At 54.3% G+C, this 27,189-nt stretch overlaps 6 protein-coding genes across 6 annotated transcripts; 2 read left to right on the top strand and 4 right to left on the bottom strand.

Annotated features, from left to right (window-relative positions):
* Positions 1–1,579: 1,579 nt before the first annotated feature.
* Positions 1,580–5,576, top strand: BZA05DRAFT_239692 (Frag1/DRAM/Sfk1 family-domain-containing protein). Its single transcript, XM_051479901.1, has 10 exons — positions 1,580–1,836; positions 2,002–2,047; positions 2,185–2,215; positions 2,326–2,365; positions 2,433–2,862; positions 2,945–3,074; positions 3,194–3,235; positions 3,291–3,381; positions 3,465–3,510; positions 3,563–5,576. The coding sequence occupies exons 1-10, from the start codon at positions 1,798–1,800 to the stop codon at positions 5,545–5,547; spliced, it is 2,880 nt and encodes a 959-aa protein (XP_051341732.1). The 5' UTR covers positions 1,580–1,797; the 3' UTR covers positions 5,548–5,576.
* A 286-nt stretch (positions 5,577–5,862) lies between these two features.
* Positions 5,863–6,206, bottom strand: BZA05DRAFT_391530 (uncharacterized protein). The gene has a single exon (XM_051482988.1). The coding sequence runs from the start codon at positions 6,153–6,155 to the stop codon at positions 5,982–5,984; it is 174 nt and encodes a 57-aa protein (XP_051341731.1). The 5' UTR covers positions 6,156–6,206; the 3' UTR covers positions 5,863–5,981.
* Positions 5,864–8,339, bottom strand: BZA05DRAFT_472294 (uncharacterized protein; the record flags this gene model as incomplete). The annotated part of the gene is made up of 3 exons (XM_051488008.1): positions 5,864–7,615; positions 7,674–8,100; positions 8,184–8,339. The coding sequence occupies 3 exons, from the start codon at positions 8,337–8,339 to the stop codon at positions 6,165–6,167; spliced, it is 2,034 nt and encodes a 677-aa protein (XP_051341730.1). The 3' UTR covers positions 5,864–6,164.
* Positions 8,340–17,705: 9,366 nt separating this feature from the next.
* On the top strand, positions 17,706–19,981 carry BZA05DRAFT_239646 (uncharacterized protein). Its single transcript, XM_051479899.1, has 4 exons — positions 17,706–18,379; positions 18,564–18,856; positions 18,923–19,225; positions 19,290–19,981. Exons 1-4 carry the CDS (start codon positions 17,976–17,978, stop codon positions 19,619–19,621), a joined length of 1,332 nt encoding a protein of 443 aa, XP_051341729.1. The 5' UTR covers positions 17,706–17,975; the 3' UTR covers positions 19,622–19,981.
* A 3,572-nt stretch (positions 19,982–23,553) lies between these two features.
* BZA05DRAFT_333736 (uncharacterized protein) lies at positions 23,554–24,603 on the bottom strand (the record flags this gene model as incomplete). The annotated part of the gene is made up of 4 exons (XM_051480699.1): positions 23,554–23,633; positions 23,772–23,883; positions 23,931–24,142; positions 24,210–24,603. 4 exons carry the CDS (start codon positions 24,601–24,603, stop codon positions 23,554–23,556), a joined length of 798 nt encoding a protein of 265 aa, XP_051341728.1.
* Positions 24,604–25,603: 1,000 nt separating this feature from the next.
* On the bottom strand, positions 25,604–26,519 carry BZA05DRAFT_239581 (ubiquitin-40S ribosomal protein S31 fusion protein). Its single transcript, XM_051479898.1, has 5 exons — positions 26,421–26,519; positions 26,227–26,354; positions 25,957–26,155; positions 25,820–25,904; positions 25,604–25,768 (listed from the first exon to the last, which is right to left on the bottom strand). Exons 2-5 carry the CDS (start codon positions 26,315–26,317, stop codon positions 25,682–25,684), a joined length of 462 nt encoding a protein of 153 aa, XP_051341727.1. The 5' UTR covers positions 26,318–26,354; positions 26,421–26,519; the 3' UTR covers positions 25,604–25,681.
* Between the last annotated feature and the right edge of the window lie 670 nt (positions 26,520–27,189).

The raw sequence follows: 27,189 nt of genomic DNA, 5'->3' as shown, positions 1-27,189 counted from the left end.
TCTCATTGACAGATCCCGATACAACATATACCCGCTATGTAGAACAGGTGTGTCGGTCTTCAACCCGAGCGGCAAGGCGAGATGATCTAGAGCCGCCGCCGCCTAATCCACTGCCGTTGGCTCGGCCGGCCTCCAATTAAACGCCGTCTCCGGCGGTTGTCCGATGCTGCGTCCGTCAGTGTCTGCTGTACTCCATATGATATATCCATGCTCCGTGTTGAATGCCACTGCTGCTCATCTCCTCCGATACTACGTTACTTCGCCATACGCGTGCCTCTAGAGTATTCGCCCGCCGGATATAAAATTCGTTCACATCCGCCGGAGGTGAGGAAGGCATATGTACTCATGCACCTGTACATACCAAAGATACGAGTGCCACTCCGCTCAAAGCCCTCGACATCTAGACGGCCTGGTCAATGGTAGGAGACAGAACGCATTCGAGTGGCCACGCTGCGTCGCCGGGGATGCCCAATCACCTACAAAAAAAGAAAAAAGAAAAAAGAGAAACCCTTTATTGGTAGAGAATCGATTGGATAGAATCGATATCAAAAGGGTGGTTATTAGTCCGAAAACTCGAGCCTCTTTGGAGGCTCACTTTTAAATACCCATTGCGAGGACAAAGGGATTTGGACTGTCATTCCTGTTCCAGGGGTTTGGTGGTGGAATTTCTTTGTCAAATGCTCTATTGCGGATACAATACCTCTTCCGGCCATATCCTCAGGGTTCCATGCTGTATGAATTATCAATCAATCAACAGATGTCTGCCCCAGTTATTGCCTATTTGGATGCCACAAAGGTCCGTTATATCCACCGCCGGACATTTAGCGATCATTAGAGAATCACGTGTCTTACTGCCAACTCGGGAACACGGGTCCACAAGCGAGAAAAAACAGGCCAGACGTGGACAAGGATGGCCGAAAGTGGAGTGAAACACCAAAAAGCGGCGCTTGGCTCTAGGGAGTTATAGATTTCTGTTCCGAAACTCCGGCTTGGATCTCGCACTACGGCAACGACCGGTATCCCCGATCCCAAGGGTCTAGGAGTGAGCTCCAATCCCTCAACACGGTTTTTATATAAGGTTTGCAGCGGCCTCTGGCACATGCACGTCGCGCGTGCCTGCTGCTCCGTATGTAGATACGGTGCAAACGAGGCTCCTCTTCTTCTCTCGGCCTTCGCTCCCCGGCCGGCTCAGAACAGCAGAGATCTCCACCCCCCGGTGCTTAGTGCCAAGAGAATGTCCGTATCCATCTTCCTCAACCATCCACCTCGCTCAATTGCAGCCGTGCCTCGGTAGGCGTTGCTTCTGTAATCCACTCGGCTCCGGCCGGTGCTCCAGAGATTGTTGTGCCGCTGCCTATTAGTCAGGCAAGGCAATCTGCCACGAGAACAAACAGCCAGGTGTGAAAGAAAGACAGTCGACAGTTGACAGTCAGAGCCTGGGAGCGGAACCCCCGAATTCCGTGATTGCCGAGAAGAAGGTATCTCCCCAATCCCAACCTTCCCCCCCGCCCAGCAACAACACCAAGCCAATACCACCCGCCGCCAATACCACCCGCCGCGACCACCTTCGCGTTAGGGGTCCAGTCGATATAGTAATCAAATCCTTTCTGCGATGCTGTTGGCTTTCTCTCTCTTCCTCTCTTCTTCTCTCTCTTCTCCCTACCTCTTCTCCCACTCCGTCCCGACCACTCGTTCGGTGTTCGATCAACAAGCCACACACCTCTCTCTCTCTGCTTCCAGTCCTTGGGCTAAAAGCCACTCTCCATTCGACTAATCGATCGCTCTCGTCTTTCCCTCATGCCGAAAGAGAAGGATGGCGGTGTCGTCCTGGCCTCGGTACGTCATTCCCTACAGATGACGGAGCGAGCCCCATCCCGTTCTGTGACACCCTGGCGACTTTGCGATTCGGTCAAAGCACCGAGCGATATCGAGATACCTACCCAGATATGCAACTGAAACTCTGCTTGCTAACACCCCGCCGTCCGAGCGCAACAATAACAGGTGTCAGCAAAATGGATATCATACACGCACACGCTCATCGCATACTGTCGGTCAACCCAACCCACTGCCTGCCTCCTACCTTACCTCTCTATACACCCCCCCACTGCCTGCCTGTCAGCTTGACTGCCATGCAGCCATTTCGATTTCGAGCAAGGTGTGCTGATGCGCCAGCTGGCTGAATAGGTGCTTTCTTCAGCGCGTTAATCGTCGGGATGTATGTATGGATCGCAGACGTGCGACCGCTCTTCTCGCTAGCGGATGACCGGCAGATCGAGAGCGGCGGCGAATAGCACTCTAGCTGACACTCGCAACTCTCCGTACCAGGTCACTACACTTCCATAAGATTGTGAAGAACGAGTACTATGTACGTAATTCGCGATGCTTGCTCGGATCGCGCGAGCTTGCATTTGCAAGCGCTGACGAAACAACAGGGTTATCCGCAAGAATGGTTTCCCTCCGTTTCGGCGACGATTGGCGACCGGTATCCCGAACGATCCATCTTCCAGGTGTTCATCGCGATCACGTCGGGTCCCCGCTTCGCCCTGGTCATCCTCTGGTACCTTGTCACCGCGCGTCCCGGCGCGCGCGGACCCAAGTTCGTGGCCACCGTGGGCTTGCTGAGGACTATACTCTGCGGTGGATGGGTCTACATCACGTCGACGGACGACCATGCCTGGCACGACATCTTCATGATCTCGTATCTGGTGTTTACGCTGCCGTGGACCCTGGGTTGTCTCGCGCTGTCGCCCATGAACCGTGACGCCATCAAGTGGCGCAAGATCTTTGCCACGTTGTTCTTTGGAACGTTGGTGCCATTGATCTACTATTTCATCCAGCACAAAGTCCACAAAGTTGCCGGAGGTGCGCGGGCCCAAACCCCATGTTGTTTTGTGGTTGGCAGGGTAAAAACATACTGACGACGGGATTTCTCGTGGAAATCTAGCCTACACCATTTACGCATTCTTCGAGTGGTCGTTGATTCTCTTTGACGTTGGTTTCGACGCTGCTACGGCGTTTGATTTCGCTGGTCTCGAATTGAGGGTGGTGGACGTGAGGGGTATTAGTAGCAAAGGGTATGTCAGGATCCCGCTGTACGGCAGGAAGGATTGAAGATCGTTGGATTATCGCCTTATTTATCGCGAGCGAAAAACGAATACCCGGATTCTTACATTTCTTCTTTTTGGTGCTATAGAAACGACGTATTTCTAGCGGATACCGTCATTCAAAAGTCCAAGTGAGTCCAATCAAACGACGATGGGGCCGGGGGCTTGTATTGATGGGACTCGTAGGGAACGCGGTCAGATCTTGCCTCAGGAGTTATTGGGCGCCTCATACTCCCGGGATGACGTCTTCGATGCTGCTGCCGACATCTACACTGGAGTGAGTTCTATGCATCTGCCAGCTGTCCACTCACGGCGCGTTCCGTACGCCACCCGGGGCTGAGCTAACGAGTCGGGTGATAGTTTATGTTTTGGTCCATCTTGACGTCGTTGGGCGTTACCGTGTGGTGTACGTTGATCCCCGTGGGTGTTTGTGAAGGTTGAAACTGACGGTTTTTCAGACTTCCCGCTGTGGCACATGGGAATTTCTGGCTATGAGGTTCTCATCATGACTACTGTATCTCCATTCTTGCTAGGCATCCCCGCCGTCCGCCGCATCGCTGCTAACCAGCCTGGCTATGTGTACGGATTGTCACTGCTTGGACTCTCAGCTTTCTTGGTTACGCACCAGGAGACCCGGCTCTTCTCCGTCGGTGCGGGTGTTTTCTTCTCCTGCCTGGCATGGACTGGTAGCTTCTGGGCCGAACGCAATAACTCTAGCCGATTGAACGCGAAGATCTCGGCCTTCTCCCTAGGATTGATTCTGTCGAGCATCGCCAAATTTGCCAACCACACCAACAACCCCGTATGGCCGATCATGAACTCCGTCAACGGTGGATGGAACAAGACGGGATTGGTCCTTGCGATCCTAGCCGTTTTGAGGTCCACTAGGCGGAGCACTGTGGGTTCGGTCGATCTTACCCCGTTGCAGCAGAAGAAGAAAGGGTCCGCAACGCTTTCGGCAATCGGCCTCGCCGGATTGATTTTTGGCTTGCACTCTCTGCTCTCGGATTCTAGCACCATGATCACCTGGGTTTGGGATGGTTACCCAATCAAGGGGCCCATTCCCGCTCCTCACGGTGCATACACGATTGCGGCCATGGGCGCCGGGTTCCTGATAGGTCTTTTCAACCCGCAAGCAGCAGCGACATGGAGCTTCTTTGGTGTTGCGTCTATCGCCACCGCGACATTCTACAGCAAAGCTGGCTGGACTGGATTTTACGGTGCCCTTGTACTTGCTACGTACCTCATGGCTCTCGTCCCCTCTATGATCATCACTGCGACTCGCTATGGCCCAGGAAAGACCTTTGGCCTGGCATTCTTCTTTTACAACCTCATCGTCCTCGCGCACGTGTGGGTGGTAGCGTACGCCTTCGTCCCCGGTGGTCCTCTCCTCCGTGAACGAAGCGACCTCGTCCTCACTGGAATGATGGCCATGATTGGATGCGGTGTCTTCTCGACCATTTCGGCTGCCGCCTCAACCCCCCAACCGTTGAGCAGCAAATACACCAAACACGACACCCCACACCGCCGCCGCTTCCGCACTTACACCATATATGCCCTCACTATTCTCCAAATGATCTCCGTCTCCGTAGCCTACCTCCGCTTCCCAACCTTTAACTATACCCCCTACCACCCGCAGGAGAAACTTGTCACCGCCGGAATCTGGACCGTTCACTTCGCGCTCGACAACGACATGTGGTCTTCGGAACGCCGGATGCGCGACGCGATCAAGGAGCTCGAACTTGACGTTGTCGGTCTGCTGGAATCCGATCTCCAGCGTATCATCATGGGAAACCGTGACATGACACAATTCCTCGCCGAGGACCTGGGGATGTACGCCGACTTTGGCCCGGGACCAAACAAGCACACATGGGGCTGTGCACTGCTCTCCAAGTTTCCCATCGTGAATTCCACGCACCACCTCCTGCCCTCTCCCGTGGGCGAACTCGCTCCCGCAATCTTAGCCACGCTGGATATGTACGGCGAAATGGTCGACGTCCTCGTCTTCCACTCCGGGCAGGAAGAAGACGTCGAAGACCGCCGCCTCCAGAGCATAGGCGTCGAGCAGATCATGGCCGACTCCCCCCGCCCGCTGATCCTCCTCTCGTACCTCGTCACCAACCCCAAGGAGGGCAACTACAACCGCTACGTCTCGGAGAAGTCGCGCATGCGCGACATCGACAGCAGCGACTGGGACCGCTGGTGCGAGTACATCCTCTACCGCGGCCTGCGCCGCGTCGGCTATGCCCGCGTCTCCCGCGGGACGATTACCGATACCGAGATCCAGGTCGGCAAGTTCGTTGTGGGCGAGAAGGAGGGCGGTGAGACTCAGGTGGACGAGAAGGAGGTCTCCCTCGGACTCAGGTTCCCGGAGGTATTTAAGGGTGACGGAGCAAGAGGGCATAGGTATCATGTCTTCGATCGGCCGAGGTATTATGTTTGATCTTGATACTTGATGTTTGCAAGCAGGCATGTGGGGAATTTTAATTTGTAGCATACGTTCATCCCTTATTTTCTTTACCTCTCTTTTCGGCTTGGGCTTGGGGCGTGGGCTTGGGGCGTGGTGATGATGATTCAATGCTTTCATGATGTGTGTGAATACTAGTACTATAGTACCTTAGCTGCTTCCATAGGTACCTATCTAGGGGCGTTTTGCGCTGTGTTGGCGGGTAGTTAATGGATGGACGGATGGATGGAATCAATATTTGAGTACCACACAGCACAATCTTCATATATTCTTTTTCAGGATTGTGATTTGTGTGAATCCTACCACCGCCAGTAGCCAGTCTATAGTACACTACACTAGGTATGTTACATATCATGATGTAAAGTACAACATGCACATTCAAAACTCCCCAACACCGACACCGTCAACTTCTATTTTACACTTCCAGTTCCAGTTCCAGTTCCATAACCCAGCCATCCACCGAAAAGCACACCCCACACCCCCACACCACACCCCACCCTACTGCAGAGAAGCGAATAATATGTACCAATCCAATCCAATCCAATCCAATCCCACCAAGCCAGCAAGCCAGCCAAATACAACATATTTCCAATTTACATACCACTCTCCCACTCGAGCGTTGGCGGGTACTCAGCAGCGTCCTTACCGGTGATGAATCGTATATAGCGCATAGTCTTAACATCCTCTACTTCCGCAGCGCGGGTATAGACGCCCTTAAGGTCATCCCACTTCCAGTCGATTCCGCCCTCCTCGTAGAGGATCCTGATGCGCTCGAGCGCCTCGCCGATGAGCCCCGTCGCCGCAAGCGTGTTGATCATGTGCCGCTCGGCGCTGAAGTCGAGGTTGTCGCGGAGTCGCTTTGGGAGGGATAGGTATAGGGGAGTGCGGGAGTACACCATTCGGTCTCCCCATACTTGCCGCGCGAAGGGGAGGTTGCGGAATTTTAGTGCGCCTTGTAATGCCGTGTTGAAGGTGTGGATGTTCCGGTTGAGCGCCGGGAGGTCGATTAGTAGCGTGGCGTCTACTTCGTCGGCTGAGGCTGAGGCGGATGTTGCGGTGCCGGCTGTTTCGTCACCGTCTGCGTTCTCCTCGGCGTCGGCGTTCGAGCGGTCGAACGGATTCGGCGGGTTCTTAGTGTCGTTCTCGTAGCTCCATTTCAGGTCCATGAGGGAGTCCTGCGCGACGCATACGTCCATGTACGAGTTCATCATCTGGATATCGACCATGTCTGGGCGGGTCTCGCGGAGCCAGTTGACTATCAGCGCGGCCTCGTCGAGGACCTGGCGCTGGGTTTCCAGCACGGCTTTGTCGAGGAACGGGATCTTTTCGATGAAGCCGCCCTTTTCGGGCTGCAGCTCTTTGCCCGGCTGGATGAATGCTGCCGTGTCGTTATCGATTACCTGCCGGTCCAGAAGTTGTTGGCGCGGCCGCTTCACTTTGCACGTCGCATAGCAGCGCAACAGGTTTTGGTACGTGAAGCGGTCCGGGACGAAGTCTTCTTTGCCCGAGGCCATCATGTGGCGCACCAGCAGTCGCGCGCGCGTGAGTTCTCCAGTGCGCCCGCAGGCTTGCACGAGGACGTTGAGCGCGCGCCGGTTGAGCTCCATGCCCTCGCGCTGCATCCGCACGGCGTATCGCCACGCTTCCGAGAAGTAGTCCTTTCGGACGGCGCAGGCGTGCACGACCGAGTGGTACACCTCTGCGGAAGGCGCAATCCCCCGGCGCTCCGTCATGTCCGCGAACAGGTCGAGTGCCTTCTCGGTTTCTCCGTCCAGAGCGCAGGCGTGGATCATCAGTGCATACGCAGATTGGTCCGGTGCTGTCGCTGTGGATTTGAACTTGATCAGGTTGAAGACCTGCCACGCGGTGTCTAGGTCTTTGCGGTTGATGCAGGTCTGGATCAAGGTGGTGTAGACGACAAGGTTGGGCTCGATGCCGGCGGCTTGCATTTCCTGGAAGGCTTTGGCGGCTTTGGCGACGTCGTTTTCTTGCGAGTACGCTTTGAGCAGATGGCCGTAGGAGTAGACGGTTGGCTTCAGTCCCTCTGCATTCCTCATGTCAGTGTTTTGTGCGATGCCCGGCGGTAGAGTAGTCAGACTTACTCTTCTTCATTTGTTTGAACAGATGCTTCACCTTCGCCGGAAGGCGCATTCCCGCAAACGCAACCATCATCAGATCGTACGTGAAGGTATCTGGTTCGATATTGGCCTCCTTCATCATCTCGAATATCCTCGGCGAGAGCTCCACCCGCTGGGCAAGTTCGATGCAAGCCAACATTCCATTGACCGCACCGGCATCCATTCCCTCCAGTCCGCCGGTCTCCTCCAGCTTCGTCAATACCAGCTTCCACTCGGGAACATCCGAGTTGACAAGTTCCAATTCAGCCTCGCCCAACCGCTTCACGATCGGAGCGGGGAGTCGCTCCACGGGCTCGGCTGGTTTCGGTAGGAACAGCGATTCCGTCGGGGCCATGAGGGCAGCGTATGCCCGGTCCTTATCCTCTTCGGTAACATCACCCTTTGGTATTTCCTGCAGCGAACCACCACCAGCCGGTCAGCGCCCCGATGTCCAAACCCAAAAAAAAACCCCAAAAAAGAAAACTCAATCTCCACCTCTTCCGTCGCCCGTTTCCGCAACTGTTCGACATAGCTCCGCTCCATCAGCCGCACGTGCGCCTCGAGCCTCCGGATCTGGTCGAGCATGCCGTCCTCCTGCTGCACTTTCGGTTTCCTCGCGGCCTTGGCGGGGCGGGCGGCGTGGCTGGCCATGGCTCTCGCCTGCTGCTGCTGCTGGCAGGCCGTGCACACGAATAATAATGGCGCCTCATGTTTCGAGTGTGTGGTCAGCTGTCGAAGTGGGCGCCGCGCGATAGCTATGCCATTCCGAAACATGGACAGCGGCGGTAGAGTCCTGGGCACCAGGTTTCGGGTATCTTGTGGGTCGGTGCGAGACGCTGTCGTGAAGGAGGGTTTGTGCGGCGGCTCACTCGGTGGGTTTCATATGTGTGGATAAAACGTTTCTGAACTTTTTTCTTGAGGCTCTTTTATCACGCTAGCTGGGGGAGAGCCTTGCAGGCCAAGGTTGGTGATAAGATGGATCTGATAGCGGGACGGGCAGCTAGTCGAGCACGACGACGACTCGTTATTTGGTTGACCACACGAGCACCTAGAACAACCCGATCAGCCAGAACCCGACCTTTTCTACAGGGCTCCTTCCAATGGGCTATCTACTCGAGCGAAATAAAGGAACTCGTGCTCTTTCTGGACTCCATCTGAAACCAACCGACACATCCCAACGACGACAACAACAGACATCCCGAAAAGACCACGGGTGGATGGCTGTATATCCAAATTACTAGTATCCCGCGGGAACGCCAATTCCAACTCGGAGCGAGTGGTATGTACTCTACGGTACATCACCTATCACTCCTTCAGAAACCCGATTCTTACGAGACCGGCGGCGGGGAGTTCTTTACCCAGCACACCCAGCAACACACGTGTCTGGCGAACCGACACATGGCATGGCGGAAAGATCAACGGGCACGGATCATGCAGCGACGTCGGCGCCTATAGTATGTACTAGGGCGACCGGCCTTTTGTACTCACGCGACGACCGTGCACCTTGCGGACGAGCCGGTATGTATCCAGCGTGCGTGCGTACGTGGTCTCGGGCTTTCCTGGTAGCCCTGACTGATACAGCGCCGCTGCAATCTCGCAGAGAAGCATTCCGGCCGGCCAAAGTGCTGGGTGTACCAGTTAGCCGAGTGATCTGCCATGGAGTGGATCACGTCAATGCCCAATACCTACTACCCATACTCGTGTTGCCGATATTTCTAATTTCTATCGCGACGATCGGGGAGGGGGGCAGCTCATACCGGCTTGTGAAAAGCCAACTGCGCTGGTACCTGAGCTGCTAGTCAGCCAGACCACCTATTTTTTGCCTGCACAGTGCACAGTGCACAGTTGCGCCGAGTGATCGTGGCGGTAGAAGTAGATAAAGTATTGGTAGCAAGGGTACTGCCAGCATACTGCCAGCACACTACCTACAATGTATCTACCCATCCCCACTCATCCAACTCCCCTCTCACCATACCTTAGATGAAGTACATACCGACTGACCCGACCATCCGGGCCAGTCGACACACCCATCCTTACCACAGGCCTATCCTCACTACAGACCCATCCCCCCATCCCGTCGGCGAACCAACCAGTCACATAGAACGCGCTACTCCTTGGATGTCGCCATGCGTACTGTCGGCAGCACCATTACCCTCCACTCCTCGTGCTGCTCTCCGTGTATATTTATATGAAACATTGGACCTTTTGCGCGGTGATGCGGTGATGCGGTGTTTCGGGACATGATATGTCACTCGAAGATTGCAGGACGTGGTCTTTTTCTGGTCTGCTCACAGTCGGATGAGGCAGAGAAAAGTGCTCTGGTTGGTGCTGGGGTAGAACTGGCTGGCTGGCTGGCTGGCAAAAGTTAGGCGGGATCAATACCTACGGGTTGTGTGTGGTCGTGCACGAGGCCGGTCCAGAAGTGCCATGGGAGAAGGGGCGGAGCTATACCGTAGGTGATTACATATTGGCGAGGCTGCCGCGGAGGAATTGGTGGAAGGAGCACCGTGGCACGCGGATGAAGTTGTATGCGTCAGTCCAGTGATATGGATGATGCGATGCACGGTGTGAATGGCGATGCAGAAAGGACATGATAAGTACCATACGAACGATGATATAAAATCCCATGTGTATGATACATACAACGACTTCTTTTCGACACCACAACCCACTCGGCTCGTCTTTAAGTTCTCTATAATCGTGAGACGCCGCTAGGTTTTGGCCGGTTTTGTCTCGCTGTCACCGGTGTCGTGCGAAATCACTCGCCGCGAGTACTACTAGTCCGAGATGGGTGCTGTGGAAACCGCACGGCTGAGCAAGCACGTTGGGCCGAGCGGTGACGGCCGAACAGCGGTTCATGATGGCGGTTGTCACGTCTGCTATCACCTCTCCCACCGCCAAGGCTTGCGGAGTGAGTTACGTCCGCCAGTGGCATGTAAGTACAATACTCGAGTAGTACCTGCTGAGGGGTGTGTAGGAAGAGGCGGCTTGACATCATGGGTGGGCGCCGGAGAGAGGAGACCTTGTCGAGACCCGGGTGGGACCTTGTATTTGGGGGGAGAGACCTTGCAGGGACCTGGTGGGACCAAGTGTATGAAGGGCAGACCCGATGCGGTCGTTGAACGTTGAAATGTTTCTGTTGTTGCTTTTCTGCTCGTCTTGTCGGTCCTTCTGTTGTTCAATACTCAAAGATTCATAAACCTCTTTTTCAATCGAATCACGTTTTACATTTCTCACACCCGTTATGGGCACTCACTACCAACCTAGAGTTGACAACGCGTGCCTCTGAACACCATCAGACAAGACATGGTCCCACCGCGCGCCACCCTTCGGCCGCGCCATCGCCAGGCGGGCGACACATGCTCAGGCGTTGCCTCGCGCATGTACGGGTAATCACTCGCGGCGCGGCATCAACGCATCTGCCGGAAGGAGCCTCTCGGCAGCCTCGGCGGACAACCGCCCTACTACCTAGTAGGGTGGTTCCGAAGCGCAATGGTCCCTGCACTACTACTGTATAACGGCGATGCAGCCTTGTCTTACATAGCATCTCTATTCCGAACGGATGCTGCGGATATACAGACCCAGGTATGTCGGAGGGAGGGCGGAACTCCGCTAGCACGTGTATGTACCGGTAGGCACCGCATCCGATCTGGGGGTCTGCTCCGCCCGATGTCTTCGCCGAAAGCCGACACGTCTCGGGTGTCGCGGCCTACGCTCACTGCGAACGTCCTCGATCCGCCGGTGGGCCGAAGCTAGCGCGTCCGAAAACACAATACATGCTCCAGTGGCAGGATCTACTACCGGTATGTCCTTAGCCGGTGCCGAGCCCCGAGGCCCAAGGACCAAAGGACCACGGGGGAGTGATCTGGTGTGATACGTTGTGATGCGTTATGGAGGGAGGCGTCCGGCGACAGCCTTAGGTGCTCTACTCTACTAGCACCGTACCGCCAACCACGCGCCGCCAGCCCCATCTCGAAGCACCGAAGCGACTCCAGTCGGCATCACCGGGCGGGCACGGAGCTCGCGTTGCTGGCAGAGTTGCAGAGGGCTCACACGACACGACAACGACGCGGGCAAGCAGAACAGGCAGGCGCATCCGAAACCCGGCTCCAACTTCCAAGCCTCAAAGTTCCAAGTGCTAACGAGTAAACTAGGGCCGCTCCCGAGATAGCCGAGCAGGAGCCCTGCAGGATCTGATAAGATGCTGCAGATTGGATCATCGCATCATGTTGGTACGGTACTACGGTAGAGTAGAGTGCTGGTAGGTGAAACACAATCCATGACTCGATCTGCACTGCAAACTCCTTTATTTCCAATCTCCACCTCCATCGCCATCTGCATCTGCGTCTCCCTCTCCCTCTCCATCCGTATTTAACTACTAGCAGGTGAGTAAGGAGTTCCATCTCCCCCGTCCGCCCAAAAGTCTGAATTTGCTTTTCCTCCGACTGCCCACCCTCCGCTTAGATAGAAGTTATAATTTGTGTGGGGTATTTTTTTTTCTTTCTGCAGCAGCATTCATTCATCGGATCGGCACCGGAAGCCGGAGTAAACGGAAGTCCGACTTTTTTCTAAAGCTTTGCTCTGCTTTGCGATCGGCGCGGGGCGGCGTGATTATTGATCCCCAGTGCACCATCCACCGTCCACCATCCACCATCCACCATCCACCAGCCCCGGCTCTGCTCGTTCCGAGACCACCACACCCCACCCCGGCAAAAAAGAGAATTTTGGAAAAAGAAAAAAAGATTTGGGGGGGTTTTTAAATTGCGATGCGATTTGTGTGTGTGACACAAATGCCTCACGCGACTTTGAGTTTCTCGAATCTCGACGAGCGAGGCTGGCTGCTGCTGCTGCTGCTGCTGTTGTTGTTGTTTTTGTTGTTGCTGTTGCTATGTAGGTGTTGTGTGGGTGTTGGCTTGTTTCGTTTGGTGGACGGAGATACCGCAGGTATGAAGAGCGCAGTACCGAAAGTAGATGCCCGGTCCGGGAAAAGCTGAGTCTGCTTATCTCCGGGGAATACTCACTCTCACTCACCCATACATCCTCACAAGCGAAATGATACCTACACGAGATACCTATGCGCGCAGACGGGAGTGAGAAATCATTTACTCTACAGTACTATGGGTAGTTTGCATATTACATATGACCACTTCCGCAGCCCGCTCACACATGATTTACATAGCAGAGGCATTCCGAACCCGGTAGCAGCCCGCTGGAATTCGCTTATGTACTCTACGGTAGGTATATATGCGACCATGTCGATATCGTACGGTAGTTTTTTGAGTTTTCTATGGACGTCGCGACTCGCATGGAAGCACTGAGCTTCGAGAGTCGAGACATCATCCAGACATCATCCAGACACCGAATTCCGGAGCTTGAGCACGGAACGAGGTGGCTGGGACTCGGGAGAAGGCGCCACACGCAGTAGTCGGTACTAGTACCTACGGTAGTGAAAGTGTCCCGACTCCCGAGCCTACTGTTAGGTAAGTAGCGAATCAGCGATACTCCGAAGCGGGCAAGGGCCCTATGTACATAAGTATCTATGTATGGCCGGCGGGCGGGCGGGCGGGACGGAAGCAAGTGATCCTGTCATCCAGAGCGCGGGTAATCTGAATTCTAATTGTGTCTCGGACGACACCGCGCTTCGGGTGTGCTCAACTGCGCTGGCTGGGCCGCTGGGGACGCGCAGAATGAGTACTCCATGTATGTATGTATCGGTAGAGTGTAACGGAGTCACGGAGTGCTGAAACATCTCGACTCTCGAGCGCGTACATACTCTGCATATGTAAGACGGTTTGAAGTTCGAACTTTGGCGGCGATCTGGAGGGTAGAGGGGTATCTATAAACGGTATCCATATACGGTACCTATAGGTGTGAGGTATACATAGGTATGAGGTATGGTAAGTACTCTACATGGCGGTCGTTTAACCTTAACTCCTCCCCCTCCCCCTTTTCGCTGCGTATACTTTATAGGTATGATGATCAGCTGCGGGCAGGCGGACACTGGTAGGTTTCCGTGTCCGAATGATGCCCGTACCCTACCTATGCATGCACCGGCGATATCTACGGTACATACAAATGTCCGCTCCGACTGGGGGCTCAGACCCTCCCCCGATGGATGGACAACTCGGCGAAACGATGTGTACTCTATGTATGAGTAAGATTCGCTTGCCTGGTCGCCTCGCCTCTCCTTACCACTGGCCGTTTCCGTCCGAAGCAGTAATTTCCGAAATCCAGGGTTGTTTATCGATTACCTATTTCCCTAAGTACTGGTACTTACCTGTTGCACTGTAGTGTAGGTACGCACAATACGTACCCCTTGTTTGGCCCGGCGGAGTGCTGAGTGCTGAGTGCTGCGGCCAGGCGAACGGCGGACTCGTATACTAGCATATATAGAGTATATAACCGCGCGGGAAGGCTGATGAGCTCTACTGCTAGTAGTAGGTACATAGTCGGGACTTGTAGGCGATGGGGCGGAGAGCGTGCGGCGATACGGGGCGTGTGTATATTGGTATGTTGACACAAGGCGTCCCACGCTATTCGGTGTTCAGTGTTCAGTGTTCGTATTCGCACGCCGACTCGACTCGGGCCATCATCGAGCCGCGCACGAACGCACGTCAGTCGCACAGCGACTATTAATTGGCATTCAATCAATTGATGATTAAACAGAACAAAATAAGCCACGTTTGTTTCGGGGATCCAGTCATCCAGTGATCCAATCAGCGATTAAACAACAAGCGAACAAGCAACCTCTGAGCACCGATATTTCAGCCTTCAGGCACGTTTGTTTGGGCATCCATCATCCATCGTCTAATCAGCGATCAAACAAAACAAACAAACAAGCGAACTTCGCTGATTTTGCTGATTTTGCTGATTTCAGCCTTTAGGCGTCCGCCGCAGGTCGCAGGTCGCAGTCACCACTCTAATCACCAAATCACTAACTCTGGATTGGCCCGGTTCCGGTTTCGCGCGTACTCGCACTCGTACGTACTCGTACTCGCACTGTACTCGTATGTATGGATCATTATCATTGGACACAAGCCCAATATCCCGAACCAATATCCCGAGGAAATGAGGAAATCAGGAAATGAGCCGAGTCGGCTACATATGTACGGTATGTACCTGGTACGGTATGTATTGCACGGTATGTACCCACTCGGCACCGGGTGCTCTGCGCGGGAGGGACCCGGTATGACCGATAGTAGCTTGTTAGCTGGGACCTGGATAGCTCCACATTTCCGAACGAAGGCGCAGCCCGAGATTCGTGTTCTTATTTGCCGATCGGGATTCATTTCGACCGCGCTGCGCCTGTCTGTCTGTCTGTCCGTGTGCAGTGCGGGGCGAGCGATGACGGAGGACCACCAAGTCCGCCCGATGCCGCCTGACGCGTGCGTAACGGATTCGTCTCCTCACGTCGGTGTCGGTGATCTGTACGGGCTTGGCTGGGCGGGCTGGGCGGACTGGGCGGACTGGGCGGATTGGGCTGTGCGGGTTGAGGAATGTGTGGGGGGTGGGAGGTTTGCATGCCACCGGCCAGTGGCCCAGTGTTACATACCACAGGTGGTGGAACTCTATCATACCGCTATCACACAACGGCTCGAAAAACAAAAACAACAACGTCCATTTGGCCGGCGGCGACGACGACGACGACGCACGAGACGCACGAGAGAAGACATCACTTCGCATCCTCGCATCCTCGCAGCTCGCTCGAGTGGTCATTGCTCACTGGACAATGTTCACTGGACACCGGAACGGCCAATCGGCATCGCCACAGCGGTAAACACCAAAAGTTTGGTAAACGTTTAGCGCCCGCGGCGGCGCGGCGATGAGCTGGGCTGCTGGGCTGCTGGGCTGCTGGGCGTCTATATGTAGCCCATACTACTATATGGAAAACTCGGCCGGTTCCAGCTCCCCACGGAGTCAACGGAGTCGAATGATGGTGGCAGGAGTGTGTGAGCCAAGGCGCCCAGAGGGAGAGGGGGGTCATAAAGTTTGCTCGTTCGAGGCCTCAACAAATAGAATATAGACTCTGGAGTTTGGCAGCCTGGCAGGCAACGGGTTGTAGCAACGGCCCTATCGTCTCGTCTCGTCTCGACTCTCGTCTGTATGCAGGCTCAGCACGCGCACTCGCATATGCCACTCGTGCGTTCACCGAAACCTTTGTTTTTCTCGTGAGGTTCGTATGGTGATCCTGTGTAGATAACATAATCACAGAAGAGGAGGAGCTGCAACTGCAACTGCGAATGCATACGCACACTATCTATACAGACACCTACATACACATCCACACACCTACATAAACACCCACCCACACACACATCCACCCACACACCACCACACACACAGAAAAGCGACACGGGCACACCGTCATAGCTAACCCTGGAGGAGATCAGAGGTGTCGGTGGGTGACGAGCATGCAGCAGAAGGCGACAGTTGAAACGCATGGACCATCGGAATCGGAGATAACCTAACCATCACGGAATCGTGTGTATGTAGAGTTGAGGATAAGAAGCCCCGCTTTCTATCTTCTCCTCCTTCTGCTCCTGCTCATCACGAGGTACCTAGCTGTCGCCGGGGTCCCGTGAACGCGATGTAGATGGTTAGCAATCACAGTGAAGATGGTGGTGGTGGTGGTGGTGGTGGTGGTGGCTCCCGGCGTGAAATAATAACAAAATGATCAGGCAGCGGAAAACGGGCATGTCTTGCCGCGATGAGTTTTCCGTTCCGAATCGGAAGGAACCGTTTTCTTTCTTTCTTCCTTCTTTCTTCTTCTTTTTCGAGCCTTGCCTGGATAAGGAAACGACATGACCTCACTCCGAGGGGGATGGGGGGATGGGTTTTCGCGAAAGCCCGTCGGGACAGGGACTGATTCGACCAGTGGCAGCCGGCCGGATCTGGCAGTCGCAGCAGTTTCATTTCGCTTTCTCTCACTTTTTTTTTCTCGTTCTTTTTTTTCTTTTTTCAAGGGGACTTGGCGCCAGAGCTGTCACGATTTCAGATCTGGCAGAAAAAGAGCGATTACGGTTGGATTTGTCGTTTCGCGCGGCGCGCGGGGGGGGGGGGCGGGGGGGCGGGGGGGGCGGGGGGGCGGGTGGTCGCTCGCTCACTCAGGATTTGATGTGGCTGGGAAAAGTTCATCGAGGGACTCGGGAGCCCGTGTATCGCCTCTAGAGCAGTTAAACCCGTGCTCGTCTGGACCGCCGCGGTGTGTCTCAGATTGTCTGTCGTGCCACCTGAACCGGAAAGGGCTGTGGCTATGAAGAGCTACGAAGGGCTACATACGAAGGGCTACATACGAAGGGCTACATACGAAGGGCATCGCCGAGTGAACGCCATGCCACGGAGAAAACCAACCAAACCAAGTCCATAGTATGTAGAGTACTTACATGCCAAAGTGGAGTCATACGGACTCACGGCGCGGTGATTGGCGAGCGGCGGCTCGGTGGCGACGGAGGGTGGGAGAGTGGAAGGCTGGCTGGCTGGCTGGCTGGCAGAGAAACGAATGCGAGGTCGCGCAGGCCACTCGCTCTCCCGGGTCACTCGCTCTCCCTCTCTCTCCCTTCGCTCGCAGCGCCAGTGGAGATTCTTCTCAGACTCCGACGCGACCGTCAAGGCCGAGGGAGGCCAGTCAAGCGAAGGACGGCGGAATTTCGCAGGGGCCGTGGTGCTGTCGTAGGGTATGGATGTGTGTATTACCGCTACACTAAACATCGCGGTATCTTACTTGCCTGGCTACCTACCACCAAATAGGCAAGGCACCGAGAAAGACGAGAATCAGTGGTTAGTCCTCCACCCAGCCCGGCACGGTACGGGGGCCCCGGCCTGAGTACATAACCAACAAACAACACGCAACTGCCTACCTCCTGCCGGCTTGCACACACCAGAGTCGCTTCACCTACATCTACCGGTACTCATCCGTTTCCGTTCCGCCCGGTCGTTGTTGTCGCTACGCCTCCTCCTCCTCCTCCTCCTCCTCCTCCTCCTCCTCCACCACTATACTTCCTCCCTCCCCCTACTTCAACCTCCTTCTCCGCATCCGCTTCCTGCCTTCAACTCCTCGTCCCGCACACTTCTTCGACACCTCCTCCTCCACCGATAAAGAGGTTGCGTGACTGCCGTTGAAGTCAACGTCGCGTGTCGTCTCCCCTGCCTGCGCAACTTTGGATTTCCCACCAACTCCCCTCCCAACGGAACTGTATCGTCACTACACGCGTATCGCCCGTCCCGACATCTCAATCGCCCTTCCGAACCCTCGCCTTCCCGCTCGACCGCGCTACATCCACCCTCACCATGAAGTCGTCGTCGACAAAACTGTTTCCCATGCTCGATACCAGTCCGAAGGGCCTGGGCTGGCCGTCGGTCTCCGGCTTCAACCGGATACGAAGAAAGTTCGGCTCTCGCATGCGCAGCGGCCAGTCGCCGGCCTCGAACCTCGCGAAACTGCAGACGTCCTTCGATCCGAACGACACGATACGGTCCCTGCGAGCGCACACATGGTCCATCTACGATGGCCAGTACCTGATCCTGATGATCCTGGGCATCTTCTGTTTGTCCGTGATTGAGGAGCCGGGCGCGCTCGTGAAGACTTCGATTGCGACGCTGTTGATGCTCTCGTTGCTGTTGCCCATAACGAGGCAGTTCTTTCTGCCGTTCCTGCCGATTGCTAGTTGGCTCGTCTTGTTCTACTCGTGCAGGTATGTCATCATCCGTTGCTCACCACCGCCGCTACTGCCGCCACCTCCGACGCCATGTGCGTTGAGTGTTTCAACGCACCCTTCGTCACGTGGCAACGGCGGGGCGCGGCAGAGGGGTGGGGCGGGGCGGAATTCGACCGACCCACAGAATTACCGGGCATGATCTCACATGTCTCTCATCTAGTTTCATTCCTGCGGAATGGCGACCACATATCTGGGTTCGGGTGCTTCCGGCACTCGAGAACATCATCTACGGCGCGAACTTGAGCAACATCCTCTCGGCACACAAGCACCCCATCCTTGATGTTCTCGCATGGCTTCCTTACGGAATCTTCCACTTCGCGTTCCCCTTCGTCTGCGCCGGCGTCATGTTCCTCTTCGCCGCTCCGGGTACTCTGCGCGTTTACGCACGGACCTTCGGATACATGAACCTGATCGGTGTCATAATCCAGCTGTGCTTCCCTTGCGCACCGCCATGTGAGTTCAAACCTCAAACTACGCCGATTCTCCGTTGCCTGTGACTGACGGGTGATGTTTTTTCAGGGTACGAGGCCAAGTTCGGAATGGCACCTGCCAATTACTCGATGGGCGGATCTCCGGCCGGACTCGCGCGTATTGATGCCCTGTTTGGATGGAACCTGTACAGCTCGACTTTCACCGCTTCGCCGTTGGTTTTTGGCGCTATGCCTTCCCTGCACTCGGGTTGCGCTACGCTTGAGGCGCTGTTCCTCGCGCACGTCTTCCCCAAGGCCAGATGGGTGTTTTACAGCTACGTCATGTGGATCTGGTGGGCAACTCTGTACCTTCAGCACCATTACGCCGTCGATCTGATCGCCGGAAGTCTCTGTACGTTGAGCCCTCCCCCCTTTCAGTGTTCTCCAGGGTCGGTCGTGCTGACTTTGTCATCCAGTGGCCGGACTCAGCTTCTACGTCGCAAAGACCAAATTCCTCGCCAGGCTGCAGCCCGATAAGGAATTCCGATGGGACTACGATTACCTGGAGATCGGTTCGGGCTCCAGCAGCGAGCGCTTCGACTACGGGTTGTATGACCTCGACTCGTACCACTCGGAAGATGACGAATGGACGGTTGGATCCTCTTCCGGAATCTCCTCCGGCTGCAGGAGTCCCGTTAGCCCGAGCGATGACATCCAATCGGTGTGGTCGTCTGCCAGCGAAACCCTGGCTGCTACTTCCGAGGTCGATTCATCGGAAGTCTACATTCCCGTTGATGATCGCCGATAGACGGGTCCAATCGGAGCGATGTCACGTGCACCGAATTTCGTCACGATCAGCATTTTGATCATTCAACGTCACCATTCTTCTGCGTTTCCGAACAATGATCCTTTCGGGATGCGTATCCTCTTTAGTATCCTTTTTTCTTTTCTCTTGTTTTGTATGCCACCTCTCCTTTGTTTAACTTATGAACTCACGGCTACCATGGGAATGGAGTTACATTTGCTTTGGGATTTGCGGGTCTCATCTTTTTTTGCTTTATTTTTCGCATGCATCTCTCTACTCGCAGCGGTGTTTTGGCTGGGCTATTCTACTCCGCACTTAGCTCATACCCCCCCCCTCTTACATACAATAGTTAATAACCTCCTAGCCTCTCAGGGAGTTGGCCATCTACCTATTTCTTTCCATCTCTACATATCGTTTTTCAATCTTCTTGGCTTCAAGTGTGACATCATCAACTTTCAACCTCGACAGACGCCGATGGTGGGGGGGAAGCGAGTAATGGGGATCTAATCTGATGGGCGCACATCGGTTGTATTTACATCGGGGCTTTGCTTTCTGGTTGTAATATGTTGGGGTGTCTTTCGGTACTGCTCTGTGATGTGGATGTGGATGTCGATGTTAATACCCGGCCCCACGAGGTACATACGTTTGTTTTCTGTGTGAAGATATTTCCTCGCTCGCGAAGGATGATGGAGATTTAACATGTAATGTGTTGTGTGTGGTGTTATGTGGTGTTTGCGTGTGGTGTTTGTGTTTGTGTGTGGTGTTTGGTGGGGGAGGGGGAGGTGTATCACTACTACTGAGCGGGGCTTTGTAATTTCTGTCTTTAGCTGTCTGCGGCTGTCTTTGAGTTTAGAAGAGGTCTTGCGCGCGTTGGGTTGGGTCGGTTGGGATTGGGGAGTGGGCGTTTCTTCTTGTCGTTCGCTACTATAGTGTTGTTACTACTACTACTATTGCTATTGCTGCTGCTGCTACTATTACTACTATTACGGGAGCTATTGCGGGAGTCCGCGGGGAAGGGGGGGGGGGGGGGGGGGGGGGTGGGGGAGGGGATATATGTCTAGCTATCTGGTGGGGGTATCTACTCGAGTATCTGGCGGGGCATCTAGGAGATTGAGATCTGATGATACCACAATTAGTACATACCTCATACCGGTATATAACCATAACCATAAATCATACATAAGTAAGAAGTAACCACTGATCCCACATGCATCCCACATGCATCCCATCCCACCACATCCTCCCCTCAACATGTGTGTGTACCTAGAGTATGCGACGATCTCCCGCACGAGTGTGAGCTTGGCGGGCGAGCGGGGGGTGGGGGTGTGCGGGGCGAAGTCAATATATATCCGTCTCTGAGGAGTGACGACGCTTCCGCTTCTGGAATCTGGAGATGTGAGGCATGAACGATGAGGCTGATGACGACTCGACTCGTTAACAGCTGGAGATTCGCCGACAGTTGTGAGTTGTGAAACCCGAGATTCGAGGAGTGAATACCTATACCAAGGGAAGTGAAGTGAGGCGCAGCACTCGCTGATCGCTGGTCGCAACGTTGCAGCAGCGTTGCAGACTTGCAGGAGCGCGCGCGAGTGAGCGCGGACACGTGCACGTGCTTGGTGGCTACACGTGGTTACGTATGCTTGAGGTGCAGGGAGGATGCGGGATGACGACGGGTGGGGGTGCTGTCAAGTACCATACGGTACGTACCTATGTAGCTGATGACAGGTCTTGTCTTGGGTCTCGGGTCTTGTCTTGGGTGTTGGGTCTTGTCTTGGGTGTTGGGTTTTGGGTGACGGATCTTGAGTCGGCTTGGAGTACTGGTGTATGTACCTCTGTATGGGGAGCTGGGCGTCGCGGGGCTGTGCTGACTCCTAAGTGCTGACTGGCATGTGGGACCTGACTGGCTGACATGTGCGACCTGCAATGTGGGACCTGCAAATATACAACGTTTCGCGGCGGCTACTCTAGCGAAGCGCGGCGTGGCGTGGCATTTTGTGGCGGCAGAGGAGGGTGCAGGTGCGGGTGCGGGTGCGGGCGGGGCGGGCGGGGCGGGCATGGACGATCACTCGAGTAGTCAGGTACTCCACTGTACTCTGTATCAATTCACACAGCGCAGCGCAGCGTAGAAGCCGGCCCTAGGGTTATTCTACACAACTACCATAGCTACCTATGGTGCCGTATGGCCGGTAGAGGTACAGCCTAGAGGTATCCGCGGTGAAGTATTTGGAAATTGGCGGAGACATTCTGCCATTGAACCCTCAAAAAACAAAACGGAATATACAGGACGGGATGGAACAAGGAATGTACATACCTAGTCGGACTGTGGGTAATAACGCGCTGGGATAGTGCGGATCTGGTGCGCCTGTGGTCACTGGGCCCGTGATGGGGATGGATCATGGTCTAGGTGTGTCGAGTGTGTCGGGTGGTCGGGTGGGTCGGGTGGGTCGGTATGTACTTCATCTAAGGTATGGTGAGAGGAAATTTGGATGGGTGGGGATGGGTATATACCTCCTAGAAGGTAGTATGCTGGCAGTATGCTGGCAGTATCTACCCTTGCTGCCAATATGTACTAGGTAGGTATATCTACTTCCCCCGCCGCGATCACTCGGCGCAACTGTGCACTGTTCACTGTGCACTGTGCAGGCATAGGTAGGTAGGTGGTCGGTCTGGCAGACTGGCAGTTCACCAGCCCAGTTGGTTATTCCCTGACCGACACGAATTGAGCCCCCCGGGATCACTGGGATAGAAATATATACCTATCGGCAACGAGTAGGTAGGTACTCTACAGTATTGCGCATTGACGATATCCGATGCATGGCGGATCACTCGGGCGATTTGCTGCACCCAGAACTTTGTCCAGATTGCTTACTCTACTCGGCGAGTTCGATGATTAAACCAAAAATAATACTTCTCGGCGGGAGCTCGGCGTGAAGAGGAATCGCTTGCACTTGCACCTTGAGTGGGCTGTTTTAGACACACTTCAAGTTGCAGACCCGTGGGTGGAACACGTTGGCACTCACAAGGAGTCACTCGACGACTGAGCTCTTCCAAGCGGTGTGTTGACCGAGAATGGTAGAGAGTTGGCAGGCTTCATTGAAGCTGACACGAGCCAGACGATCTTCTGGTAGCTCAAACACGGCAAACTCCCAAGTACCTATTCAATCGAATGGAACGAGACCACTACACGATAGGATCCTCCTTTGCTGTGACAGTATCCAAACCAAGTGGCTATCCTAATAACTAGATGCTTTTAAAGGACGTCCTCACGAGCACTACGTACGGCGGCATTCTATAATCATGTGATACAGGTTTGGATGCAAAGTCAATTGTTTGAGCTACCTACCTACGAGGCTTCACAAGATGCGCGCTGACGTGATCGGATAGCGGTATGCCAAATCCCAATTTTACCTCAGGTGGGCACGAGCACGTAAGTAAGTAGTTTTTGCATGTGTCCCCTGAGATTGGCCCCCCTTTCATTCGGAGCGAAGTCTCATTGGACGCTTAAATAAGCCGAGTGATATAATATGCAGCAGTGATCATGATGTCTCACGACGTGTGGACAAATTTTCATGTATGCTGGAAGTTTTTTTTGACCACTCGTGATGGCACAAAGTTTCGTCGACTGCGATCCTGCCATATTTCCGCACTTGACCGCATGGTTCGCCCAGCGTCTCCACCACTGGTTGATTAAAGTAAGCTTAACCCAAAATTAGCGATAGGTCGTGCCACCTATGTACATACACGATTCAGACTTGAGGGGTGCGAACCACCAGTGCATGAAACGGGTCGACCCCCGGTACATACTGAATGCAACCGCTGCCATTGTACCGAAGGAATGATTTGAAGATTTCTTCCATCAATTACGTTACTACCAGCAAACCAGTAAACCAGAACATAAAACAAAATAAATAAATACATAGGCACATTCGTCACGCTCAAGCTTTCCTCGCGTTTGCATTATTTCCACCGCCATTCCCGCCGTTCCCGCCGTTCCCCCCAGCTTGACCCTGCCCAGCTTGATTCTGCCCAGCTTGATTCTGCCCAGCTTGATTCTGCCCTTGATTCTGCCCAGCTTGATTCTGCCCAGCTTGATTCTGCCCATTTTGACCTTGGGCGGCTTGACCTTGGGCAGCTTGACCCTGGGCAGCTTGACCCTGCCCAACCGAAAACTTCTGACAATCGTCCTGTGCGCCTCTTTGCGCAACGGGCATCAACACTGGCTGATGGTTACTGCTCGAGGTCATTGTGCAGACACGGTAGAAGCCCTGTCACATTAGCATGGTTCGTCGACCTTCACATCTGATGTACTTACAGCAGGCAATCCTTCGTCCACTGTAGCCGCAAGATTCCCATTTCCATCACCAGCATCGTTGATCCCCTTAAAGAACACAAACGTTGCGGCGTCTGGTGGCTGAGCCACCGCGAACGAGTCGTCACTCAGCTTCTGGATGGTGACGTGTGTATGGCCGACAATCTTTCCGCCGCTGAGGGCCTGCGGGGCAGCATAGTACGTAGTCTCCGGATCTTCACATCACACGGGTCAGCTACTACGGTCCCTGTCCAGTGAGTCGGGAAGGTGTGGAATAGGTACTAGTAAAGCTTCCAGCGACCAGTCCGTCCACCTTCACGTTGACTGTGAATGACGTATCGGCGGCGATATCCTCGCCAGGTGTTGGGGACGTGATGAGGCTGCTGACCATATTCCCCTGGTCTGGGATGTCCCCCATGACGATGCCATTGCACGAGCCACCGGTCACCTGCGCTCCGTTCGTGGGCGTCTTGCCCGTGCAGAAGTTTATGAAGTTGGCATCGTCCGTGAGACTGTCGGCTTGGGCCGGATCGTCGCCGCCTTCTTGACCTGTGGCTGCGGAGGCGGCTTGCACGTTGGCGGGGTCGAGGGTGAGGGCTGCGGCATTGTTGTTGTTTTGCGGCCGGGGAGCGGCGATGACGCTGGAGATGAGGAGGAGGAAGGGCAGGAGATGCATGGTGATGATGTGTATATTGGATTGAATAGGAATTAGTTTTCACCGGCCGGCGATGAAGGTTGGCGATGTGAAAGAGGTTGCAATCTATGCAATTGGGGATTAAAGCCGTAGAGGTCGTATTGAAAGAATGGAAGAAGAAGAAAATGAAGAAGAATCGTATATCAATCAAAACAACAGCATCCAGTCTAACAAACCCAAAGAAGAAGAAATATGAGGATAAGAAAGTGGAGCCAAGAGGAGAGATATAGGCCAGGCCAGAAGCCGAACGTCTGGAAAGCTTGCTTTATAATCTGGCGAGCGGCGGGACGGCATTCCGTACAGCGTACAGCTGCGACGTCGAGGAATACGGAAGCGTCGTAACGATGAAGATCCATCGCTAGAAGCTCCGCGGACCATGGTATTGGACAGTGTGTGACTTACGTCAAAAACGGGAGCTAATAATTGCTGGTCGGAAAGTTGTTGGTGTTCCGCAAAAGCTTCGACAGCCGCGGGGCTTGAGAGCTTGCTGTCAACCATCATAACGCTCAGTCATAAGGCTCGGGGCCTGTTCGGGTAGCCGGTTCATGCATGCAGCGTTTCAGGTGTGTTGTCGCGGTTGAAACGATACCGCACATCGCACGCGCTTAGCGAGCTCCGACAGGAAGCGATGAAACCAAGATCTGTTAGAAGTCATGGCAAAGGAAATCCTGATGGTACAGAGAAGGATAAATAGATGTATTGGAAGCGGTGTCTCGGATACCAAACTTCGTGATCTAAGGGTGTCAGGATATCCGCATAACCGAGCATCATCAACCTGGAGCATTTTCCCTGGATGCATCAGGTCGGCCGTTCAGGTTGGGCATGAAACTGGTGGACTACATGTACAAGCTCCTTAGGACAGTGGGCCTGGCTCTTGATTCCCTCGGTCCGCCATAAATTCGCGGTCCCCGACGCCTCTCCAAGCTTACCGAGAAGGGAAAATCTGCAAGCCGTGGGCGAAGATCTTCATCACTTGAGAATTCATCACATGATTGTACAAGGTAGCTCCGAAACCAGACTTTATTCATCTATAGTCCGTCCCGCAGAATCTTTAGAGAACCTATGACTCCTCGAAGACGTAGGTGAGGTGGCACTTTCCACAGTACTGGCGGTTGTGCATGGCAGCCATGAAGACACCGGCACCACACTATATCTTTATTAGCCGGGAACCCACATGGCAAGAAAGTGGTGAACTTACGCCCTCCTGAGGACACTCGCGGCGGAGACGCTCGATCTTTCCGTCACCGTCGACCTTGTAGTACTTGAGCACGGCAAGCTTGTTCCTGTGATGGGTTAACATCAAGGCCCCCATACGGTAGGCGAGTCGGTGCTTACTTCTTGCGCTTGTGCTTGATCTTCTTGGGGGTAGTGTAGACCTTCTTCTTGCGCTTCTTGGCACCACCACGGAGGCGGAGCACCAAATGGAGGGTAGACTCCTTCTGGATGTTGTAGTCCGAAAGGGTACGGCCGTCCTCAAGCTGCTTGCCGGCGAAGATCAAGCGCTGCTGATCCGGGGGGATTCCCTCCTTGTCCTCTATTCTCCGCGTTAATTTAACTATCGCAAAACAATCGATATCGCCCCGGAGGTTCGCGACGAGGACGTACGGATCTTGGACTTGACATTGTCGATGGTGTCGGAGGACTCAACCTCGAGGGTGATGGTCTTGCCCGTGAGGGTCTTAACGAAAATCTGCATCTTCGGCGATCAACAACCAGCAGCTCCGCAAACGATGCTTCTGTCGATTGCGAATAAGTCAGCCACCGGACGTAATTCGATTTTGTTGGAATTGGCACTATACCTTTGATGTTGGTTGGAGTTTGTCGAGTGTGAAACTCTCGTCGATAAGTAAGAACGTGATGCGGTGGGGGTGTTAGTGTGGGTAGAGACGATTCTTCGCAGTCACAGGGCTTAGTGTGTGTGCTGTGGTGGTGGTGTGTCTTGGCAGAGCTTCATGCGTTTGCACGTGAACGTGGCCTCTGACACAGCCACAGTGGCCAAGCCACACTCGCCACATTCGCCATCTTCTCCTTGGTTGTGTCCGCTACTCCGCTTCCGACCGCCCTGGCTCCATCCATCTCTCAATTTTCTCTGGCGGCTCCGTAAGCGCTCGCGGGAAATGACGTTGCTCCTCTTTTAGCTTTGCCCCCTGTCACTCGCACGTTGTCTTGACAACGGCCATCCCAGTTGTTTATCTCGTCCAATTTGGTAATAGTCTCTCTGCCGCCTATGACTTGTTGATGGTTCGTTCCTACCCATCCACCCGCCTGAAAAGCACAATCCCCCCCGCCCATACAATAGCCCATTTCTCACTTCTGCCTGTTATTATCGCTATTCCGCTCTTCGTCTTATACTCCCCGAAAAGACAAACAAACATTTCTCCATCAAATTCCCATATAACTTCGTCTTTTGTTTCTCTCACGACGCGCTTCTCCTATCTTTGTCTTCACAACATACAAACACAATACCTGCCCGTTCCATCCCTCGCCCCCTACTCGCCCCGAAGACACTACATCCCACTGGTCTAGACAGGCTCCATTGATCCCGACTGAACCCGGACCCCTCTCGGA

Source organism: Tricharina praecox, assembly GCF_024521635.1.
Source record: "Tricharina praecox strain CBS 144465 chromosome Unknown BZA05scaffold_6, whole genome shotgun sequence".
NCBI lineage: Eukaryota > Fungi > Ascomycota > Pezizomycetes > Pezizales > Pyronemataceae > Tricharina > Tricharina praecox.
This window is presented reverse-complemented; position numbering and strand designations above follow the sequence as displayed.